The sequence below is a fragment of the Elaeis guineensis genome, chromosome 1 (assembly GCF_000442705.2).
Source record: "Elaeis guineensis isolate ETL-2024a chromosome 1, EG11, whole genome shotgun sequence".
NCBI lineage: Eukaryota > Viridiplantae > Streptophyta > Magnoliopsida > Arecales > Arecaceae > Elaeis > Elaeis guineensis.
The window spans coordinates 14,461,110-14,485,635 of NC_025993.2; the positions used below are offsets into that span (position 1 = coordinate 14,461,110).

General features: G+C 37.4%; 2 protein-coding genes across 2 annotated transcripts; both read right to left on the reverse strand.

Annotated features, from left to right (window-relative positions):
* Positions 1-229: 229 nt before the first annotated feature.
* On the reverse strand, positions 230-7,610 carry LOC105038028 (protein YIP4b-like). The gene is given in 4 exon segments (XM_010913704.4): positions 230-617; positions 620-665; positions 760-834; positions 6,959-7,610. Coding segments are annotated over 4 exon segments (822 nt in total). The 5' UTR covers positions 7,448-7,610; the 3' UTR covers positions 230-405.
* A 2,145-nt stretch (positions 7,611-9,755) lies between these two features.
* Positions 9,756-21,637, reverse strand: LOC105038027 (cellulose synthase A catalytic subunit 2 [UDP-forming]). The gene is made up of 14 exons (XM_010913703.4): positions 21,370-21,637; positions 20,417-20,615; positions 20,070-20,305; positions 19,899-19,992; positions 19,575-19,758; positions 14,834-15,100; positions 14,393-14,738; positions 13,996-14,133; positions 12,473-12,598; positions 12,131-12,343; positions 11,731-12,013; positions 11,453-11,649; positions 11,016-11,366; positions 9,756-10,616 (listed from the first exon to the last, which is right to left on the reverse strand). The coding sequence occupies exons 1-14, from the start codon at positions 21,448-21,450 to the stop codon at positions 10,032-10,034; spliced, it is 3,300 nt and encodes a 1,099-aa protein (XP_010912005.1). The 5' UTR covers positions 21,451-21,637; the 3' UTR covers positions 9,756-10,031.
* Positions 21,638-24,526: the final 2,889 nt, after the last annotated feature.

Below are 24,526 nucleotides of genomic sequence, written 5' to 3' on the forward strand. Positions count from 1 at the left end.
AACCAAAAAGGATTTAGTAAGGACATACATAGTGATAAAAAAAATCCGGAAGATGACGATAATCTATTTCTCCAAATAAAAAAAAGTTATTGCATTTCCATGGGAAGTCAAAACATTTGGTGTCATTTTGCAGAATTCTTTGGTTTAAACCAAATGAAAAATTTACAGCCATCTTGATTCTGGTGGCCAGGTGTGTGATTCCATACGTACAATATGGAACCCATGAAGATACAAAGCCAGCAGCAACCAGCATTTTAGACTTTAAGCCGAAAGGAGCGTACGAGTCTCTAACAACAAAATCCAACTACAAAACAATGTCTATCTATACTTGTATACGCCTTGGTGACTCAATTAAACAGGGGCTTGCAACCTTTGAAAATCACAAAGTGATGACACATTGATTCCTTAATCTATTGCAATGATTAAAAAGCCAACAGAGATATACATGAGAAAAACAGGATACAGAGCCAAGGCCTTCCGTCTCGGATTAACAGCCGCACTCATAAATGGGTATGCCGCCCATGAGCTCCATGCCAATGTTATAGCCACCACAGTTATCTTGATTATGACATTGTCCTTCAGCATGCAAATAACAGCTCCAATATCCAGAGGAAAAGGCAGTATCCAAGAAGACTAAGACTCTGGAAGAATATTATGTGCCCACCCTGTAACCATAAAGCAAAAATATCATGAAGAGGTTGCATACAAGATTAGGCTGCAGAATAGCAAAAGTGAGTTCTCTATGATAAAGTTGCTTACCAGAAGTAGAACGTTTAATGTGAGAATAATAGCACCAGCCGCAAGGACCGCAAATGCAACAGCAAATACTTCAGACTGCAGCCAAAAAAGAAAAAGAAAAAAAGGGGAAAAAGGGGAGGTGAGTCATTGTACAGAACTATTGAATCATTCAAAAATATATGTATGTAGAGAGAGAGAGAGAGAGAGATGGTTACAGTCGAGCAGAAGTCCACTCAGATCTGGTTAGGTCTAGGTCTAGATTGGACAATGGAAGTCCCCCATTGATGATACAAGCTGTTTGATGTAATCTATTACTTATGAATTGTCTACACACTAAAAACCATGTGCCTAGCCTATGCATCAAATAATCAAAAAATTAGACAGTTTACATAACATGAAACAATCTATGTTTTTTGACTACCTGATAAATGGACTAAGGTCTTAAAATTTCCATGATTTTTGATGTGTAAGTAATTTAGCAATAGTAGATCACATCAAATGGCTTAGATCATAGGTGTGGAACCCTCAATGTCCGATTTAAACTTAATCAGGTCCGAGTAAAGATCCACTTGAGTGTAGCCATCTCTCTCTCTCTCTCTCTCTCTGCATGTGTGTGTGTGTGTGCACACCCATATACATACATACATGTACACACACATATATAAATATATATGTATATGTAGATGTGCATATGTACATGTATCTCTCTCTCTCTCTCTCTCTCTCTCTCTCTCTCTCTCTCTCTTATATGTGTGTGTGCGTGCATGCATGCGTATATATATGCGTGTGTCTGTGTGTAGATGTATATGTATATAATATGTATGTATGTATGTATGTTATAAAAGTCATTTTATATGTATATGTAACTTGCTCAACGAGAGTGATAGATACGTATATGTATATGCATTATTGAAATGCTAATTCCAAGATGGAGATCTTAAATTTTCATTTTTCCTAGACAATATAAGAGTATCTTCCAATTGGTCAAGTGATACATACATAACAATAACAGGAGGAAGAAAGCACTAAGGAAGAGGCTTCGGATACATAACAAAGATAGTTTTATCTAAAAAGCCAAAAAGAACAAGAAAACCAAGGATAATTATTTCATCATTAAAAAAGAGATAGTCTAGGAAATGGAAACAAATTCATCTTTTGACACAAAAAACTATTTACTGCTGCTTCTAAGATGATCATGATAAAGCCTCATTAATAAACACAATTAAATGGGAATATCCAAAGCCTAGGCACTTTCACATGCACAAGAAAAATCAAGATCCTCATGATGCCAACCTCAACCACCTTGACACATGATATAAGCATCTTAATTTTCAAAATAACCGCCACCAGAGAGGTGACACAGTCCACTACTTGAATAATCAAATCAGCTACATTATCCATATGTCTGGTTCCCCCCACATGTTCTCTGATTATTAACAATACAAGTTTCTTGAGAAAAAAAAAATTATTGTACTTAGCGAGACATTTAAAATAAGAACAGAACCACTACTGATAATCTTCCATTCAAAAGCAATCTGATTATCTCCATGTCATGAACGTAAAATAAGAACAGAAAACTATGCATATAAAGGTACTTGGTACAGGGCAATATGATAAGTCTAGAATTTTTTTTTTTTTAATGAACACCATAGCATATTTCTATGAACTATGATACATATAAATAATATGGATCCAACAAGAAAATAACAGAGAAAGTACTGCATGGTTAATGATGCAGAAAACATACAAATAAGTCAAACATGGCAGGCTAGAGAATTATCAAATCAGAACCCAGTTTGAGAAATAAATCTATGAAGTTGAAATATTAACTCATTTTGTGATACACATACACATAATACTGTCATTGTGTTTAACAAAGATGTACAGCTAGTCCTGTCATGTTTTACTCACTTATCAAAAGATTCCCTAAAAAGAATTTCTTTTGAGAAACCAGTTTGACTATACAAAGATTCAAGGCATGCTGATCCATGAAATCATTCAACTCCGACTTATACATCAATATCCAGCATTTTCCTTCTCAACCTTTTCTATCTGATCTGATTCATTTATCTTAATCACAATGACCAGTTTTGTCTCATTTTCTATTGATTTTAAACATGATGATTCTTCTAAAACACTTTCTAGCCTTCTTGAATGCCAAGTTTTGTCATAACGCAAGTTGAAGACAACAAATCCCAGACCCTGCCCCCTCTTTTCTGGTGTTGATCAGTGTAGTTGGTAAAGCCATTAGGCTGTGGTATCCAATGACCTGGATTTCAACCCTGCCTACACCTAGGTGGCTGTGAGGGAGGTAAATCGCTCCCTTTTCTCAACCCAAAAAAAAAAAGACCCCTAATTATTCCTAATATACTATTCCTCCAATAAGTACTCCCTGATCTCAGGCTCCACCCTGAAGTTGTATAACAAGATGTAGGTACATTTAAAGATCACAAGAACATGCTTACCATACAAAGAACCAATTTCTGCAAGATTCATGGCTTTCTTACTTCAGGATGAATGCCACTATAATTGGGGAAATGACAAATGTAATAACAAATTTGTAATAAAGAAGCATTTTTTTTCGTTTAATCATTCTAACAAAATTGCCATCGTCAGCAATCATGCCAACATTGTAAGCTAGATGAACCCTTTATGATTGAATATAAAAAAAGTATTAATATGAACATAAGATTATTATTCAGAACAGAGAGAGGGGGATGATAAATTGGATCAAATCTTCAATCTAAGGGTGATTCCTCAAGCTCAAAACAAATTAGATATAAGCATACAATCCCATGGAGGGAAAGGAGAGAAACCAAATACATCACATACTGAAATTTTATTAACCTTTTCCAATGTTTTACAGATGGATTCATCCCCACATAAAGATCATACTAACCTGAATCCAGAGGAACTTATGCTATTCTAAGTTATTAATATGCCTTACCTTGACCCAACTGAATTTATGACTATTGAAAGCACACCGAAAGGGCGAATATGGATTCCTAGTTTTGCCAAAGCACTTCAAAGTTGTCATTAGGCCTGTGCAAAATCAACCTGTTCCATTTGACCTAGCCAAATTTTTGATGGGCTTAGGCTATGATTATCCATTCGATAGGCTAGGTGGGTACTCGATATGAAATCAAGCCAAACTTGGCTTGAGATTTTGTTTTTTTAGTCCCAACCTAGCCCAATTTATTATATAAATTATACAATAAAATATAACACTGATATTACACTTATGCAACTATGAGTATATTATTTTAAATTGAAAAAATGAAAAGGGGTTGGATTTCAGTAAAGCAAAAACCCAAAATCTAATCTCTTGCTTTCTCTCTCCCTCACTCTGCTCCCTCCTCTCTTTGATAATGATGGCTGCCACCATCTCTCTCTCTCTCTCTCTCTCTCTCTCTCTCTTTGTTCTCCAGATTGGCTGCCTCTCTCCAGTTTCTCCCTTCCACCTAGCAGAAAAGTAGCAGTGGACCTAGACATCCATGGTGCGTAGGGCAGCAAAGGTCAAGTGATAGTGGCATGGCAAGTGTGGTAGACGTTCGACGGCAACATGCAGAGACTACAGAAAGAGGAAGATGCCTCCACTTCGTCCTTTGTCCCTCTCTTTAGTGGGGAACAGGCCAGGTGGGGTTAAGCCCAACTGCATAGATTCAGGGTAACTGGTTATTCAATGGTGTGGTCAAGCTTTGGCCCTCCCAATTATTGTCGAGCTCAAGCTCAGCAATGACTTTTAAGCCTAAGGTCAGGCTGGTCCAGGCTCAAGCCTAGCTTTTCTATGTGGATATGGAACCTCAACCCAATCCGAACCCATTTTGACCTAACAAATGATCAAGCCTAACCAAGATAAATTGACTTAACTAAGCACATTTAATTCATCTAACACATCCAAGAAATGTGTCGCATCAAGGCACTCAAAAATAATATGTAATATGTATGAATCAAAAAGTACAACTGAAAAGTTAATTACTAATTTTTTAAAGTAAAAAGCATACTAGTAAAATGATTTTTTTCAAAAAAAAAGGTCTCATTTTTGAGAAAAAAAATAATATTTCTTGGTTTATTTACTTTTACTATAAAAGATTGATTTTGGACTTTGCAAACCATTATGCCCCCATTCTCAAATGAACATGCAAAATAGCTCATACATGCACAAATGCAAACTTAATAAGGGTCAATGCACAGGCAAAAAATATTCTTGAAATGGTCATGAAGGGAAAGCAAATAATGGTCCAATTTTAGCACAAAGTGGACTGCTTCTATGCATAGAAAAGATGGCCTGTTTTTGTGAATAAGAAAAGTGGCATTTCTTGCAAAATCCCTAATTTCTAAACCCAAAGTTTCATCTAACATTATGGGGCTTGCCCCAGTTGTCACATATCTTTGCTTAGCAACCAAATGATCTAGGTACAGGTCTTGGATGGTGCATCTCTAAGAATCTGAGCCTAGGAAATTACAATTTGGACAGGTGTTCCTCCCTTTCTCTCTCCCAAGAAAAAGATTGCAAACTAGCAGCATCAGAAAGAGATATTCCCTCGATCCCCCGAAAGATAGATCAAATGATTGTCAATTACTTGTTCATAGTTCCTTTAATCCATCTGCCAATGCCTATTCAACATGGATAACCTATCATTTATTTGATTGATAAACATATATGCTAGAACACTCCTCCAAAACAAATGAATTCTTGAGCTTAAAAGAAATAACATATAGTATAATGAAGCTCTAGAATGACCAATGTCTAAAAATGACGTTCAAAGACAACGATTTGGAGGTTCAATTCAAACTCCAAAACAAAAACGTTCAGGTTTTGGCCAAACCTTGCTGATAGATTGCCATAGAGTTTGTAATGGGGCTGAAAAACTGATGCCAAAGAAGATGACTTGGAGAACCGTAGTTGTGCTATTTTCTTTTGTTAAGCAAAAAGGGGACCATATTATACTAAATTCTAGTGATATCTTTTATCAACTCTCTAGCAACAATGCATATTGAGTTTGAACAATAAATTTTGGACAGCACCCAATAGTTCATATAATTGCAAAATGTTATTTTTAAGTAAAATTAGCTATGCTTTTCAATACTAGATAAAGTAGTTGAACAAGGTACAATTAACCTATTTCATATTGCCCCTTCTCCTCCACCGCCTCGCAATATATTAAGGCCAAAAAAATCTTGAAATTAGTTTTATAGTAAATAATAGACTGTGTACAAAAGAATATTCAGCCAGAACCAACTAAGATATTAAGTTGTTAATCATGAACACTTGAGCAAGTAAAAAATGCAGGTAGATTAAAACTTGTATAAAAGGTAAGCCAGATGCTTCAAACTCTAATTTGACCTATAACTTCTGTTTGCCTAATTATATTTAAGTCCAGTTCTTCTGATGGTCTATATGACTTTGTAAAACTTGATAACATAAATGATCAAGTAATGAAGGGCATGGAGATCTATGACACAGAGGATGAGCAGCTACTAAAAGCATATGGGAAATAAATAGAGGTTACTTAACTATAAAAATAAGATCGACCATCATATCAGATTTATTAAACAAGCATCACCAAGATGTCATTGTAACTAATGTGATTACTATCTTCCGCAGTCCATCAGCTCTACCTCAGTGTAGGTCCATTGTTTCACCGATAACATTTTCCTTTCCCCGAAAAATTGACTGCTGGGGTACCAAATCCACCATAGCTTAGAATCATCCTCTTACTCCTGGAAACTACCATCACTATTACTGCAACAAATACCATTACTATCTTCTGCAGTCCATCAGCTCTACCTCAGTGTAGGTCCATTGTTTCACTGTTAAAATTTCCCTTTCTCCGAAAAATTGACTGCTAGGGTACCATATCCACCATAGCTTAGAATCATCCCCTTACCCCTGGAAACTACCACCACTATCCTTTGGAATTCCAGTCATCTGTTAACTTCCAGAAACAAAGTCTATTCTTTCAAGCACAAAGACCATTGCACCAACTTTTGATTTTAATTCCACGGGTACCAGTTCGAACCTAAACCTTCTATTCCCTGCTTCCGTCTGCCCGATTTCCTTCCACTAAAGTCCAATTATCACAGATCTATTTGCATGGAATCTAACTCGTTACCCAGGTGTTCTTTACGTTTCAACAACAAAATCTCACCGAAGAGCACGATAGGACAAAGACAACGATCAAGAATATGGAAGGGGAAACGAGATCCGAGATCTGACCTTCTTCACGGACGCCGACCAAGAAAGAGTGAGCCCAAGGAAGACGATGAAGAAGAAGGGGCCCCAGAGATCCCAATCCCGGAGTGCCTTGCCCGGATCCTCCCGGTAGGGGTTGGGGAACACGACCAGCTTCAGATTGCTCACGATCCGCGACAGATCCCGCTTGACGGTGTCCCAGACGGGTTCCGTCAGCGTGTTGGGCGGCGAGCCGAAGCCGTCGCCGGCGATGCCGCCGCTGGAGGTCTCGGCGGCAGGCGGAGCGGCGGAGGTGGGGGCCTTATGGTAGGCGGTGGCAGCAGGCACAGAGGGGGGAGGAGGGGGGAGGTTGGAGGGGAGGAAGGGGGAGGAGGAGACCGGAATGGAAGCGCGGGGAGGGCTTGGGGGCCGGGCGGGGAGGACGGTGGCGGGGCCGGCGTTGATGAGGTTCTCGATCTCGTCGATGTCCGACTGGGATGAGGGGTGGAGGGGAATGGTGTCACCGTGGGACATCTTCGCCCTCCGCGGCGGTCGATCGCTGGCGCAACCGCCGGATTCGGCGAGGACGGGACGAGAAGAGAGAGGGAAGGAAAGAAGGATTGATGATTAGGGTTTCTTCTTCGTTCTCGCGAGGAAGAGAGAGAGAGAGAGAGAGAGAGAGAGAGAGAGGGAGGGAGAGGAGATGGAGGTTAGAGGAGAAGGGAGGAAGCCATGGGCGTTTTGTTTCGTTTCGTTTTGTTGGGTTTTAACAGTTGCGCGTCGACGATCGTGAAGTGATTTGCTTTTTTTTTACTAAATTTTTAACAAGTGAGAGGTATAAAAAATGGGTTTGCCGATCTATTCGTAGACTTTGTCGTTGACGTAAAAGCATGATGATATTTAACCATTTAATTTGTTTACCTTGATCCAATCTATTATAGTTCAGATTACGTGACTTATTTAATAAAATGATCAGACCCGAATCTGAATTTTTGATCTATTTATTAAATATATCATATTTGGACTGATAAATCTTTAATATATTCTATTGATTTATATTTGAACTGATCTGATTCAATCCGATCGTCAACCCTATTGGCATAGCGTCCCTCAACATATAAGAGATATCTTAATCCCAAAGTAAACTATTGGCCGTTCCAACGAATTTGCTGACGAATCGTTGCTTAGCAAGGTGAAATAATTGTAAAAGGTGACGGGGAGGGTACGTGAGCATTTAGATTGGGGGCATGTAAAGAAATGTCCAGGAGGACTAGCATTTCATAATGTAATGAAGGAATAAATTTTGCTTTTTTTTTTTGAGGGTAAAGATAGGAAGAACAAATTTTGCTTGATGTAAACATTTAGTGCCAGGCGCATATCATCAATTTGCAATGCAAAAGATTATTGCTTAAAGATAACTCTACTGTTGTTATTCGAGCCCAACGAATCCTCTTCTTGATATTCTTCATCTCTCTATAGCACCCGACTTCTTTCACTGCAAATCATGCACTTAAAGAGACTAATTTTGGCCTTAACAAAAAGATAAGAGACTAATTTTCCAGTGAACTGGTTAGCAAGGAGAATTTAATTGTGATATCCCTGGAAGTACTGCTTTTCTCCCGGAGTTGGTGCTTCAATTTGATTATGTAAGTCATGTGCTCTCATTGATACCATTCAAGGGTGTTGTTTCCCATTTTACCCCCTTTAAAAAATTAAAACAAATAATTAATTAATTTAAAAAAAAAAAAAAAAGGATACAAGGGGAAGCATGGATAATTGTAATTACATGAGAGGAGGCGTTTTCCATTTGACAACTGCACTTTGTCACTTCCATTCCTTTCAATTCTCTCTCCCTGGAGTAAAAGTTGTAGTTTAAACATCTTTGTTGAACAAGTGGATATATATATATATAGCTCACCTCATGCATGCACAGCCCCTACTAGCTGAACATGGAAGGATGATCAAGAATGATGAAAAGAAGGTTATAATTTTTGTTACACTAATAAAGATGATTGCCCAACAATTGGTGGAATATAAGAAAACATTGAGCAACCAACCCTCCAAGATGGAAGAAAGCGACACACAGATCTGGAGGTGCATAATGTTCTAAAAAGTCTTCTACTTACAAACACAAAGATTTGCAGGTGCATGATGCCTTAAACTTACAAAAACAGAGATGTGGATGTCACAACAAATGTTCCTACCTGATGATTGCTGGATACTAAGGATATTCATCAGGACATCTGATTGAGAGCCATAAGAAGGAAGCAGAATTATACGAAGGCATTACTTCAAATGCAAAGGCCAGTTCTTTGACAGTATGCTGCCTGTTCAGGTTGGAGCATAGGACACTTACTCCAAAACTAGCATGGGGAATGCACAAAATTGACATCTTTTGTGCCACAAATTCCTTCTGAAAATAAGACCTCTTTCTTTGGATCATAAAAGCAAAATGGCACAAAATCTAGCACCCAACAAGTAACAAACAAGCAGCAGCATGGTCTTCCATACAGCAACCATTATTAGCTCAAAACCATCTTCAAGCAATAAACCTTCCCTTAAAGAATCTCCACCATTGTAGCAATATGCTTCCAACCATTACTCCAGAAACACCTGATGGTCTCTTGGAGGTGTTTCAGCTTTAGAAGTTTACTTGAAAGAGGGGAAGAGGAATTTCAAAAAATGAAAAACAGAATCCCTACCAGATCCAACTTTTCATAATGTAGACATTATATAGCAACGACGCGTATACTGATCGAGAAATAAATATAGATTCAGATCAATTATATCATCTAAAATGTAAAATACTACACATCCAAGCATATCCCCTTAAACAACAAGGTGGTGTCCAATATCAAGAATGAATCAATAAAACATTATAAATAACAAAATAACAATGTGTCAGCTTCCATCTCATTTATCTACACAGACCCACAGCCCTGTTTTCTGTCCCTCTTTTTTTCCCTTTTTTTTTCTTTTTTTCCTTTCAGCTTTCCTCCTCTCTCTTGACTGTCATCATGGAAAAAATAGTCAAGAGAGACTTTTGAACTCCACTGGTAGTAGAACACCCATTTGCAACTCCCTGCTGCCAAAAAACATCTAAACTCCCATGCATGTTTCAATCACAATTTAGCCCACAAACTTCTAATATAGGCCCATCATATTTACTGGTGAATGGATTCACTCGAACCCATAGAAGTGAACAAATTGAAGCAAGAAGTATAGACCAAACAACGACGATGGTGGGCACCCTATCTTGTTTCCCCATCATTCCTTTCAGGAACGGGTAGAGATGCATAATGACCCAGATAGCAAAAAAGAGTCTACCAAACAGTGGACCCCATGACTCATACCCACTGGTGATGGCATTGGAGATCCCAGCCACAACACCAATAATATTTAGTATAAGCAGCGTCAATGGAGGGATTAATAGCGAGGTCCACTTGAAGAGATAAAGCTCTGCAAATTCTTCATCATCTCCTCCTTTGGATGTGACAGTGAAATCGGTGTCGACTCCAGCTAGAACCTTTAGAAGACCCTGGACAAGGGCAAAGAGGTGCGATGAGACACCACCAATCACCCAGAATTGCTCGTTCCTCCACCAATCATCAATACTCACACCTCCCCATTGCATCTCTAGAATACCAGTCGCAGCAATGGAGACAAAGAGAGCAATGAATATTAAACTTGCATAGGTGCTGATCTGTAAACAAAAGAATCATGCATAAGTTTCAGTTACCATGTATGACATCAAAACTATGCAACACAGAATGGTTATCTTGCATATCACTCATGCTATTGCTCTAAAACATGTTTTAATTGTTCTTGCCAGCTTTAGTACTTAAAACACCTCAAGTAAATATTTAATGAAATTATCAGGACATTGAAGAATAATTCCATAACATGAAAAAAATCACTGGATTATAGATTTAAAAAACAATGACTTAATTGTGTTTATAGAAAGAAAATGTTGAAGAAAGAATGGTTTTAGTTGGATAGCTCAGGCACATTGAACTCCCTATATTTAGCTACCAAAAAAGATTGACTTAATTGTGTTTCTAGAAGGAAAAATGTTGAAGAAATAGTGGTTTTAGTTGGATACCTCAGGCACAATAAACTTCCCAGTAAGAAGACAGATTGCTGGCAAGGTACAGTATGCAACCAGGGGAATTGATGTCCAAGGATATACGACTGAGTTTATGTAGGAAAACCGCTCCAACCACTTCAAGCCACCTCTATAGCCATACCATATGGGGCAGTGCTTGCTCAGAAAAATCTCAACAGATCCAAGGGCCCACCGCAAGACTTGATGAAGACGGTCAGAGAGGTTAATTGGAGCAGACCCCTTAAATGCTGGTCTTCTAGGTATGCAGTAGACAGACCGCCAGCCATGGCAATGCATCTTGAAACCTGTCAGAATATCCTCTGTAACAGATCCATATATCCAGCCAACCTGCACAAACAAAAAATTAAGGATTAGAAACAAGCTATAAATGTAAAATCGGACAAGCATTAACTCTCAGGATAAGCCAAGCATACCTCCTTTCCCCATTCAGTTTTGTCTTCATAACCACAACTAATTACATGCATAGCCTCACTTAGACATGAAGCAAAACTCACACCCTCTGCAATTCCACCATTTTCTTGTAGCGTTGAAGCTACAAACACACATGATTGCCCAAATCTTTTCTCAAGCTTTTCCCGGGGCACTAAGGCTGAGTTCTCACTTTCTTGTCCTGTATAAAAGATAATAGAATTAATTACTCTGCTAGGTATGGATAGTCCAATTCAGTAAACAAATTGAGTATTCAAGTCACCTTTTGCTTCCTCTTCAATAGCCTCAAGTGCATGTATTTGAGTAGATGCCTCTCTGTGCTTTGTCTTTTTCTTCTTCTTCTTCTCTTGCTTCTGTTTCCCTTTCCTATTCTTTCTTTTAGATCCACAGCAACAACAGCACCATCTTGGCCAACAATTGCAGGTTTTCCCTGGGGACTTCTCCTTGACAGGGGCATCAAATCCATATAGAGCTTGCCTTCTGAAAACACATCCTGTTCCGACATATATTGGTCCCTGGAGCCCATCAAGTCCTTTCATGTTGATCTGATTTTCAGAGGAGGAAACAAGATTGATTAATTTTACTTCAGAAAGTGTAGATACACAATAAATTAAAAATCGGAGAGAATAATATCCGGCAAGTCCAGAAACATTAATACATACATCAAAAAACACAACATTTCGATTTGAATATCTGTCATGTCGATCAATTCCATCAAATCTCTGAGGAAATTGAACATAGCAAACTTTCTTTCCTGATATGGGATCCATCATAAAACACATGGCTTCTCGTAGGGCCTTGCAATTGTTTATATAATGGTCACAGTCAACATTCAAAATGTAAGGGGCATTTGAGAGAACAGCTGACACTCGCACCTGGAATTAAATTCATTGATTAATAAAAAAAAATTCAAAGAAACTAGCAGATAAAAATGAAAAGTTCTTTTCATTAACAGAATATAGAACAAAAATAATTAGAACTTTGTTGTGAAACAAATGCATTACCAAAGCATTCATGGCACCAGCCTTTTTGTGGTGATTATATCCTGGTCTTTTCTCGCGAGAAACATAGACCAAACGTGGGAGCTCATTTCCCGCCTCATCAAGCACACCATTATGACCCAGAAAGACCTGTTAGAGCATCTCATAAGATATCAAAGATTAAAATGATACAACAGAATGATACATGACATATCAACTCAGAGATTTCATATCAGGATTAATTTCAGAGATGAATGCAATTGCTGGATTCTCGCAGTTGCATCTCCCTGTGCAGAAATTAAGGAGTTACTTCCTGCATCAAATTATTCTTACTGGAGGACCTTACCAACATCTAAACAACTCTTTCTTGTCATGAAAAATTCAGGGTGCTAATGTATCATTTACATTCCTAAGGCTCATAATTATGAAAGTTCAAACAGTTGCCTCTCACTGAATTATTCCAAAATCACCACATTAGACATATAAAACTTCTCAGATCAGCTGGAATGGACCAGCAAATCCATGTGTAAGCAATTCCATCAGGAAGCCAAATATGAAAAACTAACATCTCTTTCCATATTCGAAAATCCTGCTATTGATTTTTCTACCAAATATAAACCCAAATATTAGATGCTCATATCAGAGTGATGTCAGACAGATGCCACAACAAGATAACCAGGTGCAAACTATGTTGTAAAAATCAGTTCAATAACATTGATATAGGCAGGCCAAGCACTGCAAGTAGCTAAGAGAACATTATGCGGTAGATGCAACAGTAAGGCCAAGAAATGTTGACGTAAATGAAGATGTAGGGTAGAAGGCTCAAAAATATAAGTGTACACAAGTTGAGAACATTAAAGCGGAGTGGTACAAACCCAGTAAAGGCATATTTTGCAAAAGAGTAATTTTATCAAAAGTTTGAGCATCACACTGATTGACATAGAAGTAATACAAAACCAATTTGAGATGACAAACCCATATTAAACTAGGTGAATAATGGAGCCAAAATTCATAGATTAAATACAGGTCCTCAAAGGGAAACAGTAAGCCACCTCAAGCAGATAGGCATACTAAGTCATTAATTTATGCCTCAGATTTAAATTTAAGGGCTCAAATACCACCAAAAGTTTACAATAATGAATAATGGGTTTTGCCTGTTGAATATCATTCATTTAATTTGTAAATTTCCATTTGACTTCCCTTGTACAAAATTTAAATATAACCCTCCAGCCTTCACAGGAATCACTTGACCAGACCATATCACTGATCAGCATCTAAGCATGATAAAGGAAGATCAGAAATGGTTCCGCTAGTATTAGTGAATTAAAAAGCAACAAACAGAAAAGAAATATATTTCCTCCAGTTTCTTCAAAATTTATTGGACTTCCATTTTTCTTTGCACCTGCAACTCCATATTTTTGCTGAAGGACAGACCAGCAAGCTGTGACCTTTTACGGTCTAATTATTAGGAAGATTGACGAGTTTCTCCAGAGCAGCAAGAGATGAAAGTTCAAGCTAATAAGGATCAATGACAGTACAACAATTACCTGAATCATTCCTGGATGGTCCCGAACATTGTTTCCAGGCCATGGAGTTCCATCCTGCATCGTCCAGCCTTCTTCAGGAACCTTCTGTGCCATGGACACTAAGGCATTGACACGAACCTTAAATTCCTCATATTCTCTCTGCATGCACCAAACAAAGATATTACATAACTTGCACATCACACACAAGATGTTAAAGAATACACTCAGAACACATTTGAATAACTACCATGTGAATTTGGCTAGCAAACAGTGTAAATATCATAACACACTAACAAGGAGGTGCATAAAGGAGACGAAAGCTTACAACAAGGGACATTCAATTAGATTGCATTCAAAGCAAATGATGCAAATATTCCATATTAAATACAAAAAAAAACTACAACCTATTAAAACAAACCTTCATTGCACGCCGTTCCCTCACAAAATCTGGATGAACTTTATCTTTCAGATAGTCAATTTTCTGAGCGAAATACCATTCAGGAGCACGAGGCTCAATGTTGAACTTTTTACAGAATGGGACCCATTTCTTGGCAAATTCAGAAGTTTCAGAAAGCGCTTCAAATGTAAGCATCGCAGCACCATCATCCGAGACATAACATGAAACCTTATCAACAGGATAATCCACAGCTAGAATGGATAAAACTGTATTTGCAGTGATAAGTGGAGGTTCTTTCATGGGATCAACTGTGCTTACGAAGATATCAATATCTGCTAACTCAGATGGCTTTCCTTCTTTCTCATACCTGAGAACAGATTAATAAACAAAAGTGATAGTACAGGTCCACTACATAATGAATAAAATACAAGATAACTTGCAGTTGAATGAAATATATGATACCTCAATGATAGACGATCCAGATACGTCTCTCGTTCTATAGGGTACCATTTTGGGAATTGATCCAAAATCCATGAAATTGCAAACCATATTTCACATATAACTGATGTCAGCCACAATCCATAAGCATCTGGAACAGGGTGGCGAAGTCTATAATGGAAAAAGAAGCCAAGTATGACAAGCCTCAGCAAAATTATGATCCTGTATGGGTTTATCTTACTCGAAGCAATGGGTAGCTTCCTTGACAATGGCTGTCTGCCTTCATCCGACCTAAAAACATAAATGGGCAACATTGGTCAATAAAAATATAATAAAATTTGAAAATATAATAATTGAAAAATGGTATCAGAAGAATATATGCTGAAACAAAGTTATAAGATCAGCAGTTTAGAAGGATCTCTTGCTTGGCTGACCACCATGACAGTTATGAACCAAGAAGACTTTTACAGAGAACAAGAAATATATATCAGTGTTATCCACATATTAGAAAGCTGAGACTAAAACATACTTGTCCAGGGTAGTAAATCCACAGTTTGGTATGACTATAGTAAATTGTCAAAACAATGTTAGCACTGAAAGTTAGAAATATAGAAATATATGGTATGAAAAAAATATATTGACGAATGGAAAGAACTTTTGAAAAGTAATACACAGAGCAGAAAAGTAGCCCTTTTCTTACACATATCCAATTTAGCCAGGTTATCCAGATATTGAAGGAAATAAAAAAGATGATAAGAAAAGGGACCGAAGAATACATGAAAAGTAGGGGTGGCAATCGGATCGGGTCGGGTCATAAATAGATCGGGTCAATGCGGGTCGGGTCAGAAAATTGTCAACCCAAACCCGACTTGTTTATTAAACGGGTCAAAAATTTAAACTTGAACCCGACCTGTTTATTAAACAAGTAATCCGATCTGACCCATTTAATTCATTTATTAAATAGGTCAAATTAGATTAAACAGGTTAAATGGGTTAAACAGGTTAAACAGGTCAGGTTAAATGGCTCAGAAATAGATTAAACAGGTTAAATGAATTATCTGACTCAACCAAACCTAAATATTAAATAGGTTAAATAGGTCAGATATCTAAAACTCAAATCCAACTCAATTATTAAACGGATTAAATGGATCGACCCATTTATGACCCAAACCCATTTAGCCTAAACCCAAACATGTTTATGGCGGGTCGAACACGGGTTGGATTGGCGGGTCGGATCATATTTTGCCAACCCTAATAAAAAGAGAATAAAGAAAATTAAGGGAAAGGATGAAAGGATATAACAAGAATCAGTTTGGGTGGTGGAGGGGGGCTCGGACACCACCCATATCAAATAGCAATGCCATCCTCCACGGTTCCACTAATGCACATGAAAATTGCTATTGAGCAATGTCTTAGCCATTAGTGTTGCCCTAAAGCTATCTTATCCACTAATGAGTGGCGCCATTCCCAAGGAAATGCAAAGATGTCAAGGGCAAAGCTCATGGCAAATCCATAACTTGCATAGAGATCTATACATGAATCCAAAAGACCAGAACTGTTCCACATTTAAACGAACCAGATGAACACTTCCTCAATTTAATAGAAAAACAAAATTAAAGAACTACATGTTACTTCATCATGGACCAATATTTACAATCTACCACTTATGCCCACATTAGGGAGCCTTAGCATGAAAAGATGAAGTCTACAAAACTTTATATATTAGATTGTTGCTCCTTATTAGTAGATACCGGACACTATGACATTTGTTCCTTACGCTTTAATATGTACTGGTCACATACAACACACAAACAAGATAAAATAGGTTGTACACAGCTTATTTATAATAGCAACATAACTGTAGCAATAAATAAAAGCATCAATGACATTACTATTCATTTTCACGAGCATTGCATATACAAAAAAATGAAAGCACATAATGCAAGCTGATCTTTGGTAAATAGAAGGCACTCCCAAGAAAACAGATTTTGACAGTCTATTTGTGGACAAGTTTATTTTAATACACCCTACAAATGTAGGCCTTCCTTGCAGCTCTTCACTCTAATCGAGCAGTTGGATCATCTGTCAGCACAAGCTACATTAAATCCTCTTTACAAACCATATTAGGACTTATTAAGACTTCTTAAGTCTTTCACTTTTCCAACCCTCCAACACCAAGTCTAAGCACAACTACAACTAATAGTCTCTTGCCTTCATTGCCTGTGAACATTATTGCAAAATTAGCACATCAACTCTTCATCCTTTACTGATGCTTTGCTTAACATGCAGCTGTACATAGTTGTATCTAGTCCTTTATATTTAACAAGACTCTAGAACAATACCCTCAATTATAACAATGTCATTTGATCTATAAATTTTCAATATTGCTCCATTCAATCTTACCCTTTATTCTTTTGGTTTCACTTATTTCTATTTTAAGAAAGTGGATTGAAAATTCCATGTTGCGAGTGGCATATAATAACAACAGAAAACTGCTTCACAACATTGTATGCTACCAGGTAATTCTGGATTGGAATCAGCAAAGTATATGGCTACTAAATATGCTCTTTTCAACACTTGGTTAAAGTTGTTTTATTTTAGTTCCTCAACCATTCCTCATGTGTCATTGAGTAAAGCAAATTGTTCTAGTCACTGGAAAAAGAGATTGTAAGAAATGGTACAATCAACTAAGAGCTGACTAAAAGGATTTCCCAATCCTTATTTTCACTATCCTGACCACTTATCAAGCGTATGTCACCTGCTGCTTGTTTACTACATGAGAATTACAACCATATAACAAGACAATCTCAATGTAGACTTCTACAATATGATACCGTAAACTTTCATTAGTACCCCCAAAAACTCAATATGATCTTTGCATGACTTTCAAACATCAAATTGATTGCTATTTTATTCCATTAATTGTCAAAATTCTTCTAAACACATGCCACCGACAAAATCTCATTACATCATGCCAGAAATTCCATCTCATGGCCCACATGACACCTTCCTCTTCTGCACGTGCCCTGAACATGCTTATATATGATGACAAAAAACCAAAAAGAATTTCACCAGCTGCTGCCTTGATTTGAATTCAAGCACAGCTTAACTTCATACTAAAACGAGGATACAGTTAAGCTTGCCATCTTATGTTTTTCATGCATGAAAGTAATGAAAACTAACCAAGCTCAAACTTCAGGCTCAGTAGTGGAGCTGAAAGTACCCTTCTAGAACAAGTGATGGCATAATGTTAATGCATGCACAGCTCTTCTAGATCCAAATCATGCTGTTTCACATTGTCAATCTCTTAAAAAATGTAAAAAAATCAGATGCCTACTATGAATGTTCGTGCAATACTTACCCCTGAACTGAAAAAGTAGGCATACCAGAAAGGAGGGAGGGGCAAAAAAATCTTAGATTTGATTTCGGCTGCTGTATAAATCTGCTATAGTGAAATCTCTATTTATATCAAATTCAATGTTCTAAGAAACTTAATGCTGCCGCTCATATATATATACATGCAGGCCATAAATTTTGCTGTAGCATAAACTTAAGCTTGCTTGTAAGATCACCAAGACCAGAATGTCCACTTCTCTCTGAAATACAGAGTTCTTTCCATTCCTGTTTTAGATTATTTAAGTACACACTAAAGACTGAAGCATGTTCATATTTAACACGCCCATGCACTTGCCAATCTCAAAAAATTTGGGAAACCCAAATCAATCCTCATTGCATAAGCTCAGATAACTGAAAGTCAACTGGTGAAGGAGAGGAGGAACAGAATTTTCCATGTACATAGTATATTACAATTTTATGAATTAAATAGAATCCTAGATTCTAGCTTTAAACGAGTTCCCTTAAAAGTATTAATGTAATGACCTAGGACCTCCGCTAAAAAAACTAGCTGGAATGTATTATATGAATTCCCTAGCCCTGTATAAGGATCATGATCTGCCCTACAAACAACTGAAGTCGCACAGGCTATCACATACTCTCCTATTTAAATCCTAACATCTTTACCAGGCTAAGAGTCTACATCCAATCAAATACAATAACAAACACCACAATCTTTCCATGGTCAACCTCAAAAGGGCTTGTGCTACAATGTCTCCTAGTCCACATGGGCTATGGGTGAGTCTGCTATAATATTATATGTAACAACTTAGGACCACATTCAGAAATGTTAGCCAAAAGGTATTATTTGGATTTTTTAATCTTGTATAAGCATCAAAATCTCCCCAAGTACAACAAATGTGGGACTAAACATATGCCTGCATAAGCTCTCACATTATTCAAGGAGGTCATGGGTGGTTATAGTCCTATTTTCATCAACAATTTGCTTTCCTCACAATTAGGATACAAATTACTTGTTTGCTAAATTAATGTGATTCATCTTGTAATAGCGTATAATTTATTCTGTTGATGATCGTTTCATTATTAAGAACATTATATTTGTAGTGTTGCTTAATCAGAATGTAAACATTTGTTGCGATTGGTGACAATCTCATACCCCCAAGAGGGGAAAAAGGTAAAATTCCAGCTCTTTGACTGAACCTGAATGATTTATCTGAAGCTCGGAAAAGAAAGTAAGCCATGCTCTTGCATAAGACAGCCTATGATCGAACTTCAAAATTATTTTTGAAAGAGAAAAACTTAAAAATCACAAACCTAGTGTAATTTTACTCATTCAAGAATGGAATACCAACAATATCCTAATATATAGATCCAAATAATACAGTACAGAGGTAAGCAATAAGTTACTTACACTGGCAAATCAGAGTTATCTAGCCCATCTCCATCAAAGCCACCACCATCCCCACCTTCCAGCTGAGGCCTTTGCAGTTTAATAAGCTGCTTTCTCTTCCAGTCGTCAACTCTATCCTTCCATGCAACAGTTCCATAACCATACACCGCTATGTCTTTATTAGGGTTTATAGGCCTAGATTGTGCTGCAAAGATATTATAAGCAAGGGAGCATGGCTTTGTTAAACTCAGTAAGAGAAACCAAAGAAATCAAATCAAGAGAAAAGCTGAGCAAAATCCATAGCTGGAAATACAAAAAGAATCCAACCAAAACCCATCAACTCACTAGAGACCGACGATCCTGTAATGGGACTTGAATGAATTTGTGTCACATATGGAGGAATAACAAGAGCATGGTGATCAGCAGAAATCCCATCAACCTAAAAAAGATTATTTACAGTTAGGACCTGCAGAAACAGATGTTAATCACATTTCTAATTTGCATTTAAAAACTCACCTCTTCACCATAAGTCAGAAGTGGAATATTGGTATTAGTACAGAAATTAGGATTGTGGACACTGGAGGTACCAATCACTGATCCAGTGAAAGAGCTCTGTCCAATCCTAAGCTGGCTGTGAAGCTTCGACCCAGATATACTCGATGTCTCCTTGGGATCAAAATAACCAAAATTGAATTCTTTCTCAATATCATCATCACCATCTTCTTCCTCATCACCCTCTACTCTGGCACTACCTGCAAAGTATCATCTCGTTACGATAAGTTACCAGTAGATGCACATTAAACAATTTAAATGATGTTTTATAATTAGTAAAGGAGTCTAATTGAGGCCAAAAAGAATAAAACCTTTATGGCGCTTATACCGGGTCTTGCACTGGGGACAGGCCTGACTGCCCTCCCTTCTCTCATACTCATAGCAAGTCCTGCAAACAGGGAAGGCGCACTCATTGCAGGCAACAAAGAGCTCTTTTTCTTCCTCTAATATCTCAATATCATCTCCGCATATATGGCAGATCTGCCCATTGGAATCCTTGGCAGCCTTGGACTGCAAAGTTGCAAAGTAGGAAGCAAAGATCCATGAGGAACAGGTTCAGGAAGGGCGGAAGCATTAATAGGTATACAAAGACTCTGATAACACTGTAGGCTGAATAAATAATAGATGTGAACTGAAAAATCACATTCCCATGATCGATTGCATATTGGACTTTTCCTTTCCATGAAAATTAGAGAGAACGTAAGCATGAAAACATATAAAAGTAAAACTCATTATAGTTTAAGGAACAAAGTGCATTTTAATTTAACGAAGACAAAGATTTAAAAGATAATTATAATAGTACTTATACTTCTCAACATCAGTATTACGATGAACAGTTAGAAGAGGAATGGAGCGCATTTTAAGTTAACTAGAAGATCTACCCTAGATCAGGTTCAAAATAAGGAAGAAATGTTAAATGGAAAGCTGAACAAAAAAAAAATCATACGAATATTCATCAATAGAAATTTCCAGTGTTGAATAAGAAGGGGAAGCAGATGAATTTTCCCATTAAAACCGAGGAGATTCCACGAAATCAACTACTGGACTCGAAATGCAGAGATGGACAAATCCAAAATAAGAGAAGAAAAATAGAAAACATGACAAATATACGAAAAGATAAGATTTTTAACATAAATTTTTACCAGAAAACCACGAATTTCCAACACTTCCAGTCAATGCAAGACCAAGTACAAAGGGGGCAATCCACAAATCAACAGAAACCCATAGTCAAATTCAACAAAGACGAGATTTTAGTCACACTCACCCGCCCGAAATCATCAGCATTGATGACCACAAACTCGTTCCGATTCCGAGAACCCGCCACGAGCCGCCCTCCCGTATCCATCACCCACTCCAACCAATCAAATCCCTCCCTCCTCTCCTCTCCTCACTTCAAATCCCCAAGCCAGGAACTCTCTCCAAATCAATCACCCCCGCCGTCCCATTCCCCAAGCGCCCAAAGATCAGCACAAAAACGCGAAGAAACGGCGTCAAAAAATGGAATTTTTTCTATTTTCCGCCCCTTTTTCTCCTCCTCTGGCTCGGGGCTGCAATGAGAGAGAGTAACTTCTGGAAGCCGATCTCGTGGTCTTGGGGGAAGGAGGTAGACAACACGAGAGAGCGGGGGATGGCAGCCAATAATAAAGAAAAAGACGCGGTAAAGAAAAAGGACGCTGTAAAAAAACCAGATGCGTGTGCGTGAGACAGAGAGAGAGAGAGAGAGAGAGAGTGAGTGAGAGACGGGCCGAGGAAAAAGATTTATATTTCAACGCGTCAGGGGAGATCAGACAAGCCAAAAGCAAGAGAGAGAGAGTAGAGAGAGAAGGGGTTGTAGAGGGGGAGAGAGAGAGAGAGAGAGAGAGAGGAGAATCTAGGTGAATTCGTGTCGGATACGGTGGGGAGGTGGGGCCCGGCCGGGAGTGGTGGTGGCCAGCGGAGCCGAGCGCATCTCTCAGCCCCACCGGTTCCTCCTTCCTTTTCCTCCAAGTTTTTTCTTTCTTTCTGGAAGGTAGATTAAGAAGAATGATAAAGAGGAGACCAAGAGAGAGGTGGTAAAAACTTTGCTTTAAGATCTCTCTCTTTGGTGAATCTGGGGGTATTAGCTGTTCCTGTCCCTTCTTTTTTTTTTTTTTTTGTGGGAAGGAGTTGGGAGAAAGGGACCAAAGTGTAGGAGAGAGAAAGCAGGAATATATTACGTTTTGTTACTTAATGGTTTTATTGTGGTTTATGTAATGTTTAATGGAAATAAATTTTAAATTACTGCTAGCAATCTTATGATCGGGCTGTATCACTATTAGTTTTATGACCGATGTTACATGCTTTTTATTGGATCCATAATACATATGACTATCAAAGAACATATTTGATGGCTTGCATTAGTCTCATGCTAACTAAATTATCTCATGGCAGCGAATTATTGGATTTAGTATTGTCGAAATAAGAATAAAATTTTCATTATATTACCATGATACTCATTTCTTAAAACTTTTATAGAGGAATATGAAATTTTTTTGGGAAAGTAGGACATGTAAAAACTCATGTCATCTAAGCATGACCAGGATAAGGATGAGATCAAACTCAAGTCTTAAGCATTATCAGTACAAGGAACTCCACCAACCTGCAATAAGAATAAAGCTTATCCTCTTTTTTTTTTTAAAAAAAAAAGTTTATATGATGTTGTAATCTTTTGTTGATCTTGCTCTTAAGATTTGTATGAAGAGGTGGGTTCCAGAGGACTGTATCAGTCAGCATACATTTTTTTTTTCCCCAAATATCAAATCTTTCTTGCATTAAAAAAGTTGGATTTTTTTTTTTTTTTTATTAGCCAGCTGTCATATGCAAGGCTGGAAATAAGTTGGAATCTGTGGATTAACAAGATTGTGCTATTGAAGTGGTGCAAACCCACTCAAAACTAGCAGCTGCAAGAAGGTATGGGTGATGGGACTGCCATGGGAGGCAAGCCCATGGCATATCACATGTCTTGGGTCCTCTGTAACATGTGCAGCTACATGAGAAATAAGAATTTGGACCCTTGTGCAAGGGATTGTAACTAATTATTCTTTCTTAGTAGTCACCTGCTGTGAGAAGCAAATTAGTTACAATTAGAGTTGTGATGGTTCACCTTCTTGCTTAAATCAAGGTCGAGTTAGCACATTAAAACATGAACTTGAGAGGAAATTGTGTTGAATTTGCACTTCTCTTCAATGTGTGACGGTTAATTTGAAAATGTTTTATGAAATATCTGTACTTTCTTGATTATGGTTGCTTGTATTGGCAATTAATCATACTTTCTTTGCTTGCAAAGTTGCAACCGCATAAGGATGCTATGTCTCCACATCTCATTCACTTTTGTTGGTGTTCTTTGTCACATCAACAAAAGTTCATATCAAATTATTATGTCACTATATATTTTTAGTACCTTCAATGAAACAAGTTGAAACAATACATGCAATTATATATCACCTTGCAATCGAAATGATCATCTAAAAAAAAATCAAGATTGAGCTCTCCTTTTGCACTAGAGATTGCCTTGTATTTTAGAAAGCTCACAAGAAACAGTCCTTCCATTCAAGAAGAAGAGGGTCTTTTCGAAAAAAGAAAGAAAAAAAGATCACATCCTCAATGATCAGAATGAAAGCGACACTTCTAATAAATCAAATCATACACTAACCAATATTTCTTAATGATCTGTATGAAAGTGATGTTTCCAACAAACCAAAACACGCACTAACCAATATTTTTTAATGATCAGTATGAAAGTGATGTTTCTAATAAATCAAACCATACACTAACAAATTCTCCTCGTACTTTCGACATATGTACGCTTGTTGAACATTTAAAACAATGCACAAAAACAACTGAGATATGGCTACATTTATTTAGGCATCAATCCAAGCATGTCATTTGCAACCTGATCTCTTATTATTTCTCCATTTCCTTATACAAGGTGATTAATAATTTTAAGCAACGTACATGCTCATTTTTTTTAGCCAAATTAGTTTGCATAAATGGTCCAAGAAGTATTAGACAATCTGGCATTATATACTATGAGGTCTGATACAAAATTTTCAAATTGCCATGTACAACAGTCTATCATTACATTTCCATAGTAAACAAACTCAAGAAAAAAGATTTGATGTTTAAAGCCTATGGTTGTTGTTGGCTGGGAATGATTTCAAGGATGGACATTATATACGTGTGTTGTAAATCTAATCAAAAGAGTCCCATGTGCTCCACCTAAAAGAGAAAAGGTAGATATGACGAGACAAAATCTTATTAAATGTGGTCTCAAAGTCCTGCTAACTGTGAATTAATTATGTCAAGGCCTTGTTATGATCCAAAAGTTTGGAATAAAGTTGGCAAAATGGTTTAGCTTGTCCTGTCAAAAATAGATATACTATAGCTAGCACAATAAGACAAGC

Excerpts from the sequence above, each read along its gene's own strand:
- LOC105038027 (XM_010913703.4), bottom strand. The coding sequence starts at position 21,450 with ATGGATACGGGAGGGCGGCTCGTGGCGGGTTCTCGGAATCGGAACGAG. Across the intron at positions 20,616-21,369 it reads ATGCTGATGATTTCGGGCGG|TCCAAGGCTGCCAAGGATTC; the intron begins GTGAGTGTGACT and ends GCAACTTTGCAG. Across the intron at positions 20,306-20,416 it reads CCGGTATAAGCGCCATAAAG|GTAGTGCCAGAGTAGAGGGT; the intron begins GTTTTATTCTTT and ends GATACTTTGCAG.